This window comes from Chelonia mydas, chromosome 1, assembly GCF_015237465.2.
Source record: "Chelonia mydas isolate rCheMyd1 chromosome 1, rCheMyd1.pri.v2, whole genome shotgun sequence".
In the NCBI taxonomy this organism is placed as follows: domain Eukaryota; kingdom Metazoa; phylum Chordata; order Testudines; family Cheloniidae; genus Chelonia; species Chelonia mydas.
This window is the reverse complement of record NC_057849.1, coordinates 193101198-193117587: the sequence shown is the minus strand read 5'-3', so window position 1 is coordinate 193117587 and position 16390 is coordinate 193101198. Positions and strand designations below refer to the sequence as shown.

The window sequence follows — 16390 nt, the reverse complement described above, 5'->3', positions numbered from 1 at the left end:
AACAGGTGAGAGCAGCCAGTAACATATCACTCTGCACTCCCAATTATTTTACTTTTCACCCATTGATAGAGCAAATGAAGACACTGTTTGCAAATGTGTGAACACAAAGGGCCAGTGGAGCTGATTAAAATACATGATTTACAGCAGCCAAGCGTCTGTCTCAGTGTTACTAAGTATTTAAGAGACTTATTTTTGCCTTGGTAAATCTGTCCCACACAAGTGAAACATCAAAATTTGAGACACAAATATTCAAATAAAAGCGTTACATTTTCCAGCCAAATTCTCCCACTATCATAAATATGAGTTACTCACAACTTGTGGGATGTACTAGGCTGCTGTAATTTTGTTGCAAACAATTTCTCTCTCTCTCTCTGTCTCTCCCCCCCTTTTGCTCACATGCATGGTAAGAAAAGGTTTTAACTTAGGGCTTACAGTAGCTGCTAGTAACATATTCATTATAAAGTGAATCTTACCAGTTCTAAGAATCGTTGCTCCAGTGCCTTATATTCTGGGGAATTTTTATTGAATAGGTCCTCTGAAAACATCATGTTGGTAACACGGAGGCTAAAGAACACCACTAAAGCTCGTGAGGACATGGTAGTGTTGCGATTTGCATGCGTTGGCCAAGCTATGCTGGCCATCTCTGTGGAGTGAACATTGGTAGATACCTCCATGCGACTATCAGTCATACTTCTTTCTTCCAGGTTCATCTCATGAGGATACAACATTGTGCCCACATGATCCAGCACTCTTGTAGTCACGTCCTCCCCCAGTTTTATTGAGCTAACTGTATATTGTGTAGTAGGGAAACTGGACAGGGAATCAATAGGATTCTTTGTTATAGTCACTGTTGCAAAAGAACCCACTGCCATATTTAAGCTACTAGGGGTACTAGTTTCATGGTCTGTACTAGACTGTCCAGTGAAATCCTCTGTACCAGTCGGCAGCTCCAGTAAATAAGGAGCTATCGTTGAAACTTCAGCCTTACTCGGTGCTTCAGATTGCATGTCTTGATCTGCAGGTTTCTCAGATGCCCTTTCAGTGTTGTGAGTAGGCCAAATATTTATTGGTTTCACAGCAACCGATCCAGAAGCTTGTTGAGTTGTCAAGTGCAAATCTGGAATTTGCTGCTCCTCCATGAAAATGTCAGTGACTATATTTTCCATCATAGGAGTTGCTGTCAGGACTGTTTCTGGCTTGAGGAGCCCAGTCCATGAGGAATCCATGTCTTGGTGTCCTATTGTAACAGCTACACCTGATTGGACTGTTGTGGATAGTTCTTCTGGCTTTGTTCCTTCCTTGTTTTGGTTTCCTACTGCTTCATAAATGATTTGATGATCCTCACTGGACTCTTCAGCTTGTTTAACATTGAACGTCTCTGTAGATGTAAGGAGATGACCTTCTATAGAGATATCTTTTTCATGTGGTGAGATGGAGGTCTGTTCATCTGCCATATCTAAAGAAGAATAGTCCACTGAGGGCTCATATGCAAAGGATGAAGAATAATCAGACATGCCTGATGCCTCTAATGTTTGCATGGACAGTTCCACATTCAAGGTTTCTTGTGTCCGTAACATAGGCACCTGCTGAGTTGCAGTTTCTGAAAGTCCAGGTACATTTGATTCAGAGTCATCAGTGAATTCCCCTCTTGCATTGGTCATGCCTCCATCCTCAGGATTACCATTTAATTTCTCTATAGAATCAATTATATAATCCAGGATCTGTCCCTCAGGAGTATCCTGTGCTCTGATTAACAGAGAATCATTTTTATCTTTCAGCCAGCTTTCAGGAAGACGGTAGAAAACTGGCTCTAATGTTGCTATGCCCCATGGCCATGCCTCTTGACCTGAAGCATCAAATGCTGATCCAGATCCATCCTCATAAATAATTTCTCCTCCTGGATACAGATCGGGTTGCAGAGGGTTCACCTCTAGATAAACTTCTCCGTCCTCCAGGCTGTCACGGGATATAGAGTCTATGTCAATGGGTATGGCTTCTCTTGCCTTCTCTGCAGAGATCACTCCCTCATTATTAGGCTCTGTTTCTGATGTAGAGGCCATTGTTGTTATAGAAGTCGGAGGAACCACAGAAATGACTGTGGATGGCATTTCTTTTGGTGCAAGATGAGGGTATAGACTGGAAGGCAGAAGAAAGCCTTCCGACACTCCAGCATCTTCAAACACAAAGTCAACAATTTTCATTTAGTTGTGTTGTGACTTATGTAATTTTAGCTTGTCAGACTCTATTTCTCTTATATCCCCAAGGATCAGTAACTCTGTTTTTCCCCATTAAATACCTTGATCTCCTTACATGCCAAAGTTAGAAGTATCTATTGCAGATTTATCTACTGCTGTATCCAGCTAAAACTACTTGGCAGTGTTTCTGTGAAATGGAATACCAGGGATCATGCATATACCATTAATCTCTTTAGGGACAAACAGGCCTTATTAGTTGCTATAAACATTTAAACTTAGAAGTTGGTTTTTTTTAGTCACACCTGACTGAATACATAGGAGTTTCTAGGAAGTTGTTTTGGAGGGCTCTGGCTCCTGAGCACAAGGTAACATTGTCACCCAGACTTAAACTTTAGTAAATGAAGTGAAGTAACTTACCATCTTCTAAAGAAGCAGGGATAGACAGCCATTCCTGAGAGTCCACAGGAGAGCCATTTTCTAATATTGATGGGGTGACAGAATGAAGAGTCTGGCTCCCTTCCTCTAGACTCATCCCACCAGGAGAAGAAGTGAGGACAGCCTTTGGTGTTGAATTCATGTTGTTATCAGAGTCCAGGTTTTCTGATCTTAACCAGATTTCATTGCTATTGGACTGTTCACTGTCAAAGGTGAAACCTGATTTGGTGAAATCAAGTGGCAAGATATTGCTTGCAGTTGTTGCGTCTGCAGAGGGCCACTCAGCTAAAAGGGCATTATCCTGAAAGACAAATCCATAATAACCTATTATTGTGTGACTTGTGTCTGCATATGGAGTGCACAAAATATGCTAAGTAGTACAGTAATTGTTAACTAGTAGCAGCTTCTGCCTGGTGGGCTTCTGTTTCCCTGATTAGAGGATAACATGCACTATCAAGAGGTTCCAAACTGTAAGGATGACCTACATTTTAAGTCAGCCCACGTTCATTCCAAAAGATAGGATCATATACAGATTCTTTAGAGGAGAACAGCAGCATTCCTTTGAAAATGATATTCAATAGCAGTGGGATACTATGGATTAGAATGTGCACCACTTATGCCCATCTGTTTTCCTTTTACCAACTGAAAGAATTTACTGATGTGTTATAAATAAGGTTACGATTTTGTCACAGTAATTTTTAGTAAAAGTCAGGGACAGGTCATGGGCAGTAAACAAAAATGCACGGAAGCCCAGGACCTCTCCCTGACTTTTACTAAAAATTACTGTGACAAAATGGGCCAGAGAGGGGACGAGAGCCCAAGCCCTGCTGCGCGAGGGGTGGCGGGCTCCCTGCCATTTGTGGCAGATGGGAGCTCCAATCCCGCCGCCCCGAGGCTGAAGTGGAAAATGTCACAGAAGTCTCTGAATTAATGAATCCCATGACATAATCTAATCCTTAGTCATAAACCAGTAATATTCAATTAAATTTTTTCACAGCTCAGATAAAGCAACTTGCGTATCTTGACAAGCTAAAAGGCTCTCTCTAGGGTCACAGGGCTCTCCAGGTGTTTGCTCTCTAGGGAGCCTGCCAGAGACTGCAGTCGTTCAAAAGTGGTGTGCCGGACTGTATTTATTAATCTCATAACAACAGGCTAAGCATGCCAGTAGACAATATTCCAGTGAAAACTTGCAAAGAAATAATTATACAAATACATTGCAATGCTATTAAAACAGCATGCTATTCATATTAATTCTATTAAAACTATTAATTTAAAACTGGAAATTAAACTCACAAGATATTCAGTGAATGGACATCTTATTTCCCTTCCTTATAGCCTGATATTTTGATAGCTGCTCTGTGGGAGTTATTTTTGTTTTTTTTCCTGAAAAACTACTGTGCAGGACGCAATCAAGTTAACTGATGAAAGCACATCAATTACTGATTGCTTTACGTTACGTAGGCACCTGCTTAAAAGTGTACCCCTGTAAATCAAAATGTAGCACCAAAATCTAGCTTCAGTGTGTTTAAATAGAAATTAAAAGTTTATAAATTAAATACACGGCGTGATAATAGAGGGAAAATAAATGGAGGTGCATCTGCCCAGCCCTCATCAGTTCTGCCCTCTAGCTCTTCCATCTGCCCAGCACCCTAGTCCCCCCATTAAGTTCTTGCCTCTAGCCCTCCCCCCTCCCCCCGCAATTATCTGTGGCCTTCCCAGCCTCAACTCTGCTCTTACTGGGATTCTTCACCAACCCTCACAGCCCAGGCTGGGGGGAGGCTGCAGCAGGGTCCCCCTCTCCCTTCTGAGGCGTGAGGGGAAGCTCCACTGGTTCTTCACCTCCTTCCCTCCCCTTTCTCACATTGGGTATTACAGGGAGGGAGTGGAGCCGCCCTGAGCTGCAAGGCTCTTTCTGCTCCCTCCTTCCCCTGCCCCTCTTGTGCGCTGGGAGGGCTCCCCTCCTCCTCCCCCAACCCTTCCTACAAGAATAGACTTGGCTCCTGAGAGGTGGGGAAGAAAGCTCAGCTGCTGCTTCCCAGCAGCCGCGAAGGATCAGCTGATGCTCAGTGGCGGGCGGGCGGGCCCCATGGGTTGGATGTGGGCCACGGGCCGCCAATTAAAGAACAGTGTTATAAGCTACCCATCAGCTGCCTCAAGCGCCCCTGACTCTAGTATAGAAACCCATCCATCCCCTGGGAGTTCATAGGCATATCTGGGTAACACCACAAACTTTTTAAAAAAGCCTGTTAAACCAGTGGAATCTATAATAAGAGGAAGAATGCTTAGAACTTACATAGTCCTTTTCATCTGCAAGCTGAGTGAAATGCAGAAAGTAAACAAAGAACATACACGGTGAAAAGCAAATTTGATTTCAAAGCTTTTCTCTTTCTTTCCTACACTATACTAGTGTGTGGGCATCATAACCATCATAGTGCTTAGCACTTTTCATCCTCAAACGTTAATCTATCCACACAGTACCTCTGAGAGATAGGGTAGGTATTGTCTCCATTTTGCACGTAGAGAAACCAGTGCAGAGAGATTAACTTCACCAAGACCATAGAGGGGGTCAGCATGTCATAACTGTGACTAGAATTGAGGAGCCTGGCTTCCAGTCCTTGGCACAGAAAAATAAACCAAGCGGGCAATGTGCACACCAGTGCTCATTCCCCTAGCATGAATACTCATCAAAGACTCATTTAAGCTCAAATTGTCAAATTCAAATTGCATCTTTGGTTGTAAAACTTGCAGTCTGCAAAGTGTGGGCCTCTATCCTGCAATGTGATTCACTAGTGCAGGCCCTTGGACTCCACCAAGGAGAGAAATTAAGTGCCAGTCTATGCTTGCAAATTACACTGCAGGACACGTTAGTTACAGAATTCATCCAATAAGGAAATAGAAACAATACCATATGATTTATGTAATGAACCTATAGGAGTGTGAATTGTGAACACTCACAATGGACTCTTCACAGTCTACACCAAAGAATTATTCTGAAGTAATTTGCAAATGATGAATAAATCTGAGAATTTAATTACCTGTGTTTGAACAATTTGTGAACAAGGCAAAAAAAATGCGAATTTCACAGAATAAGCTCTTTTCTTGTGAATTATTTGTGGTGCTCTTTTATGACTAGCCGTTATTCCACTCCTGATATCTTTGTAGGCGGTTTTCATTTTAGCAATTACAAGCGACTAATGAATTAAAATTAATATATATGAGTTATGTGCTTCAGGAGCAAAAATCACCAATGCGTGTAAAACTATCAGGGTTTGTTTTGGTTTTTTGCAAGATTAGCGAAATAAGTATTAAAAAGAACAAACATAAGAACTGGTGTCAATAACTTTTCAATGAAAAATTTTTAAATGTTAGCACACCGGTGCCAGGAATTGCACTTCATCATTTATTTAATGTGGAGAGGTGTTCCTATGACAACTAATGCATTTCAAAGATTCTTGTTATGGTACAATGTTATATTAACAAGTTTAATATTAGAGTGGCAAGTTCTGTTTTTGCCAATATCATTTGAATGGCTTACTAATATGACAGATCACTGCAAAAAGAAAAAAATCCCAATTTCCCATTTCTTGCTGCCAGAAAGACATTACCTTCAATAATCCAGCCTGTTACAACAACAAAGTCTGGTTTAAATCCTATCTGCAGGATTTGAGAGAGATACAGCGACGAGGATTTGTAAAATTTAAAGAGAGGTGGATCTAGAGTTAATTGATATCTGCTACTGATCAGTTTGTGAAGTCAGGATAGTCTCACACAAATATGATGAATTAAAATACAGTCCTTAAAATTTTAACCATTTCTACAAAAGGGCTAATATAAAAAAAAAAGCAGGACTCATTTTCTCACTGGCACTTAATTTCTCCCACATTGCTTTAGCTGTGAAGAACAGATATTGCAACTGAGCAATTAAAAAAATTCAGCCTTGTTTTCTGTTTGTAATCTGTCCATAAGCAGTTTGATTTTCTTATTGAAATGGTTTCCTAAATAATTCCTGTATTGTTGATTGCACATAGCAGCTTGCTGCAAGTATTCAACGTCTAAAATTGAAGCTCTTGACTGGAAATGTAGGTCACATGCTATTGTCTCTATTCCTTGACTGGATAAACAAAGCTATTGGAATCAGGTTTCTGGGTGCACATACTTGCTTTTACAAGTTCATAATTGACTTCCAGAAAATATTCTCAAAAATCCAGTTAAAGTGAATTGCCACAAACTTTCCTGTCAATAAATTCATTTGCTAGAATATCTGCAGAAAGTGAACATAGAAGGGATGTAAGCATAGCTAAAGTTATTTCTTTTATTAATGTAGTATGGAACATTTTTAAGCTACTCACTCATCTCTAGTAAATATACAATATAGAAAACCAGTCTCTATAAATTAGTCAATATATTCATGCTGTTCACCATAATCAATCTGTTATGGCAATTCCCATGTAAATGTCTAGGTTGCATAGGGATATTTCTGAAGTTTTTATTCAGCCAAAGATTCCCACTAACAGGGATACTACACATGTTAATATACTGTATATTAATATAATGTACATCATAACATACACTCATGTGAAGTCAATGGGAATTCTACTTGAGTGAGGACTTCAGGGACTTGGCCTGAAATTAAGTGTGTCCAGGCTCACAAAACTATCTGCATAACGGGCCAGATAAAAACCTAGATCGTATCACCACCAAATTCAGGGATGTTCAGAAGCTGGGTCTGAATTTTGTGGTTTAATTTCAGCTTCTCTCAATATGTATATAGTCAGGTGTTGCCTTAAACGCCTTCAACTTTGGAGCAAGCTTGGATGTATAAAAATGAAACTATTGGCCAATATTTGTCTAGATTTCCTTTGCTGTTACTGAGATGTAGGTTTGTTTTTATAAAGAACTGAGCACTGCACTTCTCAGTGATAACAGTACAGCTGCAAAGGAGGAACAGGAGTTCTATTTTAATCTAATCTCTTCCATGGGCAGAATTTCCCCTCACATCTACCTCTTTTGTTCCAAGAAAAGGCCCAAATGATTCTCTTCAGTTGTGAGGACCATCATTTCCCTATGAAGCCACACAATCAAAACATTACAAGAAACCAAAAGGGAATCCTAAAATGAAGAAGTGGTTAGACAGGCTATAACAAGAACACAGTACTGGCTTGTACTGAAAAGAACAGATCAGGTTCTATTGCAGGAGGCGTGTCACTCTCCTAAGACCAAATATTTCCCAAAAGGAAGACTTGCAAAACAGAGCTCTCTCATCAGACTGTATATCTCCATATTGTGTGTATTTCTGAGCATTCATTCTGTATATCAGACATGGCAGGGAACTGAGTTTTTGGATTCTGACCATACTTCCACCGTGTAGAGTTAAACTATTCAGTTGTGTTTGTAAGTAGGCAGCTGGAGGACAAATTAGAGTCACTAGAATGAGAATGCAGTGCAGAAATGTACTTACGTCATCAACTTCTGGAGACTCAAGAACCATTGGATTTTCAGTAATCCTGGATGTGTCTTCAGGTGCAGGGGAGAGAACTTCTTTCACTGTGAAAATAAAAGATGAGTTGTAAAATCACAGTTCATATGGAATGTTTATTGTAGTTTATATGATGCCAACTGTGTTTTATTGTCTCTTTTTTCCCCAAATGCTGTCACAGCTGCGGGTGCCTGAAAATAATTAAAAGCAGAGGATAAGAAAACATTCAGAATTTGAAGGTGTACACTGTCCAATTTATCATCCCAATTTGCCCTTAGAGAATTACTGTGAAAAGTTGCACTAGCACTGGAAGGAAGTTGTTTGTAGAAGCAACAGGGTACTCTGGACTAAAACCCTCACTCATTTTTCCTCTTTCCATCTCATATTTGCTTCCAGGATCTTCTCAAAGTGCTCACCAGAATGATTGAGCGTCTGGAATGCCTTTTATCAGTCACACTTGAAGCAAGGATAGAGGAAGGATAACGACCGGAGATAGATAACAATTTCCACTGGCAACAGGGAGGACATTGAGAAGACAGCACTTACCAGGCGCTGGTCTGTGCTGCCAGGGTCCAACTCAGCACTACTAGGCTGAAATTCATCCTAGTACAGAGGGAGCTATGCATCATTTGAGCCCCATTTAAGTGGCACATAGGGCCTTCTGCAGGCCTTCTGCACTGAGCTGAATTTCACTCTTACAGAATGTCATCAGCATCATCCTGCTGTAAGAGGATATACAATAACATACAAAGTATATATTTTGGGTGGAATTTGTATTTCATTTTAGTTACTGACATATGATTGAACCCATCAGTACATACCTTAAAAATTATACATCGCAATGTTAAATTAATTTAAGAGAGGCTAATCTGGTGGGTTAGGGATAGGATGCTACCACTGCTGATCTGCTTTGATTTTGATAAAATCAGGAGAAAAGGAGGAGCCCTGAGGACCATACCACTGCATATAACTTCCTCCTTTTGAGAGAGGAGCTCCTAATCCCCCACACCACATCCTTCATCTTTTTTAAACATAAATTCTGATTAACAGACCACAGCATTTCTTAAGTAATACACACCATTAATGAGCTGGAGAGAGTCAGGGTCCAAGGTCAAAGAGACATTTTCAAGGAAAGAGTTCTTTTGAAGGATTTCAGCAATATAAGTTCTGAAGTCACTGATTGTGTAAACAACAGTTGGGTTATCCTCAAGTTCTACGAGGGAGTTGTCCTCCACTTTGTTGGACTGAAGGTTAATAAGGTCCCAGGTGGCATTGCTGATGGCTTCCCCAACAAACGTGACAGCGTAGTGAACCTCCACACCACTGTGGTTTTATAAAGAAAAAAGAAAATATAGATCAGAGCTAAACAGTTGGCCAGCTATGTCATGCATTCTGGTTGTTTGAGGAGCCAGGTCTCACACTTAGAAAAGATACAACAGTTTAAAGGGGGTCTTTGGTAAAAATATATTTAATTGTTTTTATGTTTGTCTATCTCTGTAAAATGTATCACAGATGGAGCAAAATCTTCAGAGAGTGCACCACCCAAATTCAAAATCTCATATTTCCAACATCATGACAAGCCCAAATATTTGGCTTTATATCATAGTCATTAATAGGGCCAACCAATATCCAGAAGTGGAAATACTATGCGTGAAGAGACCAGGTTTTTACAAGACCTTGTCAACCCCATGAATGGCTTTGAGACATGGAATCAGCCTGGGAAAATGTAAACAAGCACAAAATATAAAAATTTGAGTGTCCTTGATCATCCGTAGTGGACAAGTTTTGCAATTTAAACCTGTTTTAAATGGTGCTCTTGATAGATCTAAAGATGTGTTTATATTATATGCCCAGAAGAGTGCCTATTTATAAGAATGTAGTTGCTCTCATTTATTTTTATTAAGACGTTTTTGTTTTGTAAATTTGTACAGCTGAATTATGTGTACTAATCCTACCCTATTTTCTGAATTTTCTTCTCATGACCACACTTGGATTTACCTCCCCACAAGACAGTGCTGTAATCAGAGTTACCATACACAGAGCGTAAGCACTAGGGAGCTTTAGTTAGTGTTTCACACTTTGACTGTACTAACTGCATAATCAGAAAATGAGGTTGTCTATGAAGCACCAGGAAACCCTGCTCCAAAGATAGGTTTTCCTCCTGCCGTAGAGCTGGAATGCATCCCTAATCAACGGCTGGGCTTAGTGAGGCCTACAGAGCTAAGCTCCGTCCAGATGTAAGCAGCAAATGCAGCTGCACTAAAATCACAACTTTGCTGTTGCCACCTTGGCTGAATTTCACCCACTGTAGGCACATCCTGGGCATAAGCATCACTCTGGGGAATGGAAACAGAGCACAACAATGAAAAGACAGGGCAAAAATCAGAACCCAATATGCTGGACAACAATAATATCTGGATTTAATAAAGCCATGCTGTCAGTTGCAGCTATTAAATGCAATTAATAACTACGGTCATCCACCTGAAACGGGCCCCAACATCTGTTCCTTGGAGCAGAGTGTCTCTGAATAGATTCTTGTGCATCCTTTCTTGCAGAAGTGCATAGGAGTAAGGGGATGGCTTTAATACTCTGCTGTTTTGACAGAGTTTTTTCTTTTCAATCCCTTCTTCTAAAATCAAATGCTGCTTCTCTATAAGATTGTTTATGGAAACCTGCTTTTATGTTAAGATGCGTATTAGAGGGAATTTATATTTGACCTTTAATGGATTAGGAGCCCACAGTTCATTGACTTTTTGTCAGGTACGTTCCCAAAAAGGTATCAAAGAGAGCGTTCTTTGAAGCCCACATTAATTGGCAATTACTTCAAAATTCTTCAAATAAATAAGGGCTTCAAAGAGTGCTCTCTCTTTGATTGCATTTTAGGAAATCTCTAACGAAAGGTCAATAAACTGTGGGCTCCTAATCCATTAAAGGTCAAGTATTAATTCCCTCTAAAATGTGTGTGTGTGTGTACACACACACACACACACACACACACGGCACCTCAACAGATTCTGAGGTACTTAATATGGGCTTCAAAGAGCGCTCTTTGATATCTTGATACACACACACACTAAATACACAGAAACATTCCCCAAACAGGCCCAGTCTGATCTCTCCTTCCAGCTGAAGAAGGTTGATTACAACTTCCACTGAGGTTCACATCCACATTGGCCTTCAAACACTTAAATGGGGTTTGCTTGAGATGTACCACTGTCTTAATTTATTTGGCTTTATACGGTCCTAAAAAAGAGACACCTATCAATGGCTCTAGGTGCCCTACCACAAATTGCAATGCAAAAACAGTAAACAGCAGTTAAGCAATTTTATTTGCTTTAAACTAGAGATTCCTACAAAAAAATTATAACTCACTAACTGATTCATGTTGAGGCAGAGTTTGCTATGTAACTCTTTCTGATTACTAGTTAAATAAGAAAATTGGATTAGACTATCTGTAGCCTAAAACAGGTCAGCTACTTGTAGTTTTAAGTAAATCTACAGCAAGGGATAATATTTTTACTGGATGTATTCTTAATTCATTACCACACTGCCATAATAACTGGTAGTCTCATGTAATTAGCAAGCCTGTCTAAATTTACATTACGACAATATGTATACATATGTTCCCTTTACCTGTCATCGTCAGGAGAGCTAAACATTAAAAAAAGAAATAAATATGTTAAATGAGAAACAGTTTTGTCATTCCATTTAAGTCTTCTAGTTCAGCGGTTCTCAAAATGTAGGTCATGACCCCGTTTTAATGGGGTCACCAAGGCTAGAGTTAGACATGCCTATGCCTGGGGCTGAAGCCCAAGCCTCACCGCCCAGGGCCAAAGCGCAAGGGCGTCAGCCCTGGGTCGGGGGGCTCAGGTTACAAGCCCTCAGTCTGGGGCTGAAGCCCCTGGGTTTTGGTTTTGCCTTTGGCCCCCACACCTGGGGCAGCGGTGCCCGGGCAGGCGTAGGTTTCGGTCCCCCCTCTTGGGGTCGTGTAGTAATTTTTGTTGTCAGAAGGGGGTCGCGGTGCAAGGAAGTTTCAGAACCTATGTTCTAGTTTATTCCTTATAGTGACAGCTCTGACATGCTACAGAACAGGCAAATTTGAACATAAATCAAATTAAATAGCTTACAAGTAAAAAATGTTATTCTGCTATACAAGGGACCAAATTCTGGTTTCACTCTACTCAATGGGAGATTCACTACTGGCTTCAATGGGACTAAAAGTTGTTCTAAGTCAGCGCAGTTGTGCTAGCATATATCAGGGGGGGAAACCGGCACAATAATGTTACTTACGGCTAGTTTACAAACATATTTACTTATCAGAAAGTAGTAGGATGTCCTTGCCAGAACAAGCAGCCTTTTCGGCCTTCTCCACAGGTGCAGCAGCATGTAGTGCATGTGTTGCTACACGTCGCCGTGAAAGGCAAACTGTGTCTACAGTGCGGCATTAGCTACATGCAGCAGTGAAAGTCTCTGGCAGCTCCCCGAGCCTTTCCCTGCTGCCTCCCCAGTGCCAGAGTCTTTTGCTGTGATGGGGAAAGGCTCCAGCAGCAGGGAGGCAGTGTAGACAGGGGAAGCGCTGCTTGGGCATGTACAGAGACAGCTGTGTGGGCAGGGCGTATACTCCAGGCTTCTGGCATGTTTTTACTCTACATGCCTAAGCAGTGCACACACTGCTGCTTATACCCGTGCTAGGGGTGTGTGCAGTGTACGTACTCTGCACGCTGCTGGGACTGATAGGAGGTATTGGAATGGCATTAAGGGAGATGGAAGCCATTTCTCTATGGAACTGGTGTTACATACGCTGAGACCGTGCAGGCTTTTCTACGCTGCCACACCTGTGTGTTTTACTTCTGACTTCTGCTAAAAGTGAGAACTGAAAGGGCTGTTTCCATGCTCCTGCAAAGCTTAAGTTTCCCTTGCAGAGACTGCGAACAAGGATAAATATTAGGGAGAATGTGATGTGGCCATTTATCAACTACGAACCATTTTATGAGACCACCACTTCATTTTACGCACCTAAAGATCAACTAATAGTTGCCAATTATTAACAAACCACTGCACACTGGGCTAGATTTGAATTTGTCACTACACAAACGGGCAAATCCGACCAAAAACAGGCCCACAGATAACCTTTTAAATGTTTTATTATTTCATTCTGTATCAGCTTTTCTGTGGCACTCATAACCATAGCATTTGAACACCATCACAAACCCCCTCCCGCTAAGGTAAAGAAGTGTTATCCTTGTACACACGGGGAACTGAGGCACAGAGAGGGTGCGTGACTTGGCTCAAGATAATCACAACAAGTCTGTGCAGAGCTGAGAACTGACTCCAGATTTCCTGATTCCCAGTCTGGTGCTCCAACCACAAAAGTATCCTTTGTCCCTTGCCATTTTTGCTTCCGGTGAGCATTGTAGCAGCTGAGTTTATTGGCAGGAATATTCAGAGAAATATTGACTTATAAATCAACTAGTGCAAAATGTTAAGGCAGATAAATTTCAGACTCATACTCCTGTGTATTCACATCAGAAACCTAATCCTAAAAGTTATACTCAAGCCACTCAGGAAGCAGAAACATGTCATGTGACCTGTGCATCCAATCAAATCAGCTCAAATCTCAATTTCAAGTACTTGCTACAAATCTCTTGGAAACAATATTTACAAAACAAATGGACTCGAATCATACTGAAAAACAAATACGTTGGAGAAACTCAGTCTTTTCACAGAATATTCATGAACAGAAAGACATGCACAATACGTCAAATAAACAATTTGTTACAAATTATTCATCTATGTCTCTTTGTGACTTAGAGGTGAAATGTTATATATTTCATCATTAACCTTCTGAGCCATCCAGTCTTCCCTAATAGACTGGATAAAAAGTTAAGTACACTCAAAGTTTTCTCAAGAGTGTTTGGATTCCTCTGCATTTAATACTAACCTGTATCAAATTATGAACATTTGAGAATCTTGGAGAATTATCAAATGGCAAAAGACATGTTTATTGTATTTAAATCCTAGGACAAAGAAACAGGGGCAGACATCATGAGAGAGGCTTTGACTGACTTCAGGGACAGAAGAAAGAAACAGCTGATCAAATTTGTCCTCTGCAGCAGTGATCAATAAAAGTTGTGTAGGTCAGTTATGAGAACACTGGTGTTAGGTTTGTATGCCTTTATAAATCTATTTACCTGAATTCCAGCACATGGATATTATTGTATCCAGGTAATCCTTCAAATGCATTTTTTACCTATTTGAAAAAAAACCCAGAGAGATAAATATGTTTTATGAAATATTTGCAGCGTTGTATAAAATGATGAGTTATCTATTTATAATAGAAAAGGGCATAGGATATCATCGAACTTTTTATCTGTATATAAAATGAGCTGAGATGGCATCTCTTTCTTGTTACAAAAACAGAAGAAAATTATGAGTATACCCAGCACCTACAGGAAATATACAGACATATGACTGTACACAGAGAGAAGGGAACTACAAATCTGAATGATCACAATAGAGCTCTCTGGCATCTTAATTCTGTAGTGGCCTTTCAACAGATATGCATGAGGTTAAAACACAATCAGATTTTATATGAGCCCATTTAACTGATGGTCTCCATGGCTCCTGACAGCAATGCACCCATACACTACTATCCTGCTTAGCCAACTCAAATCTTTCCCCCCGCACCAAAGGTTATGATTGCCTCTAAAATTCTTTGGATTAAATGTAGGACAGATTAAGACAAAAGTCTTAGGATCTAGGACACATTATAGCAGATCCCAAGACACAGCAATGAGTCAGCGAACCAGGTGCTAGTGCAGAACACAGCCAATGGCTACTGGGCTAGCTAGGCTGCTTTAACTGGGTGGAATTATCAAGGGTTCAGGAGTGGAAGAAAGATAACAATCCACCGGGTGAGGGTGAAGCTAGGAGGGGAAACGTGCGGGTGGTAAAGTGCTGGTGTATCCAGGCCTAATTACAGAGGGGACTGTGCTGCAATAGTGGGCCACAAATAGGAGAAACCACCAGTAATTGGGTTCATGTCGGAACAGAAAATCCCTGTGATCTGTCATCACAAGATTTTTTACTCCCCAGATTCCACCCCCCAGACCTGTTTTTAAACCGTCTCTGGTGAGACTTAAACTATCCCAAGTGCTGCTGATTTTCAAAGGCTTCTGTGTCCAAGCACAGAGAGAAATAGGCAGGGGATCAAAGGAATGGAACATCCAGATGCCAAGTGGCCCCTATTCCATCTGACATTTCTTCCACATACACTAGGGCACTACTATTTGGCCACACAGCTAGGAAAATTAAGACGTCTGACCTAAACTGGCCATACGTGACAGTTGTGGTGACACCCTTTGGCTTAAGAATAGAGTCCATCTATTTCCCACCTAACTCAGAATCTGGCATAGAGTTAGCCCCAGTATAATGGATTCAACAGACTTTGCCAAGAAGAGCTCCAACTAATAAGACTGAAAAGGGAATAAAGCTAGAGAAAAGAATGCCATTATTGTTGGTTATTTTATAGCACCCAAAGTTGTGCTGGGTGTCTTACCTAATACAAAAGAAAGACAAGGTCCCTGCTCCAAAGGGCTTATGGTCAAAATGTGGACATGTCAATGAGTATGGGTGAGAAACAGGGAGATGGGGCGAGGAAGGTCCAGAGTTACAGTGATATGATCACACAGACGCTCAGTTTCAGTGCACACACACATATCGGTGGCCCAATAACGATTTTTTTTTTTTTTTTAAAACAGCTCTAGGACAGCAAATATTATGGACTCACTAGTTGTGGGAATTGCAGAAGAGGTGCATTTTCAGAAGGATTTAAGGCCCTGATTCAGCAGCCCTTCCTTATTCAGCAAAACACTTTTGAGCTTAATTTCCATTTACTTCAATGGAATTTAAACATGTGCTTGAGTACTTTGATGAAGAGGAGTAGATTTAGACAGGTTCTTAAATGCTCTGCTGAGCCAGGGCCTAAGTGAGCAGTGAGTATGGCTTGGTGGCTCAGGTTACAAATGATGTATTACATGTAAGGGGTGTCCATCCCTTCAGGAAATGTCGCTGCTCCCACACAGTACTGAGTAGTGCTCTGTTGTTTTGTGACCATCATTCACTCTCTTTAAAAGAATTCACTGCCGTGAAGGTAGTTGCTTTTACCGTCATCTGAAGGTTCATTCCGCTTGTTAAGATTATTGAAATTAAGCTGGGAAGCCTTTCTGCTTTAGCAGTTGGGACTCAGTATTCTCACGTATTCTGGATCTTAAAACTGGCCAAA

The 16390-nt window shown here is 40.8% G+C and overlaps 1 protein-coding gene across 1 annotated transcript in view; it reads right to left on the bottom strand.

Annotated features, from left to right (window-relative positions):
• The window catches only part of IMPG2 (interphotoreceptor matrix proteoglycan 2), a 91186-nt gene that overhangs the window by 11639 nt on the left and 63157 nt on the right, over positions 1 to 16390 (bottom strand). The window contains exons 9-13 of the mRNA XM_043538570.1: positions 14298 to 14356; positions 9185 to 9429; positions 8089 to 8174; positions 2613 to 2931; positions 474 to 2173 (exon numbers count right to left, since the gene is read on the bottom strand). Of these exons, the coding sequence (XP_043394505.1) occupies positions 474 to 2173; positions 2613 to 2931; positions 8089 to 8174; positions 9185 to 9429; positions 14298 to 14356 (2409 nt within the window). The remainder of the gene's footprint in view (positions 1 to 473; positions 2174 to 2612; positions 2932 to 8088; positions 8175 to 9184; positions 9430 to 14297; positions 14357 to 16390) is intronic.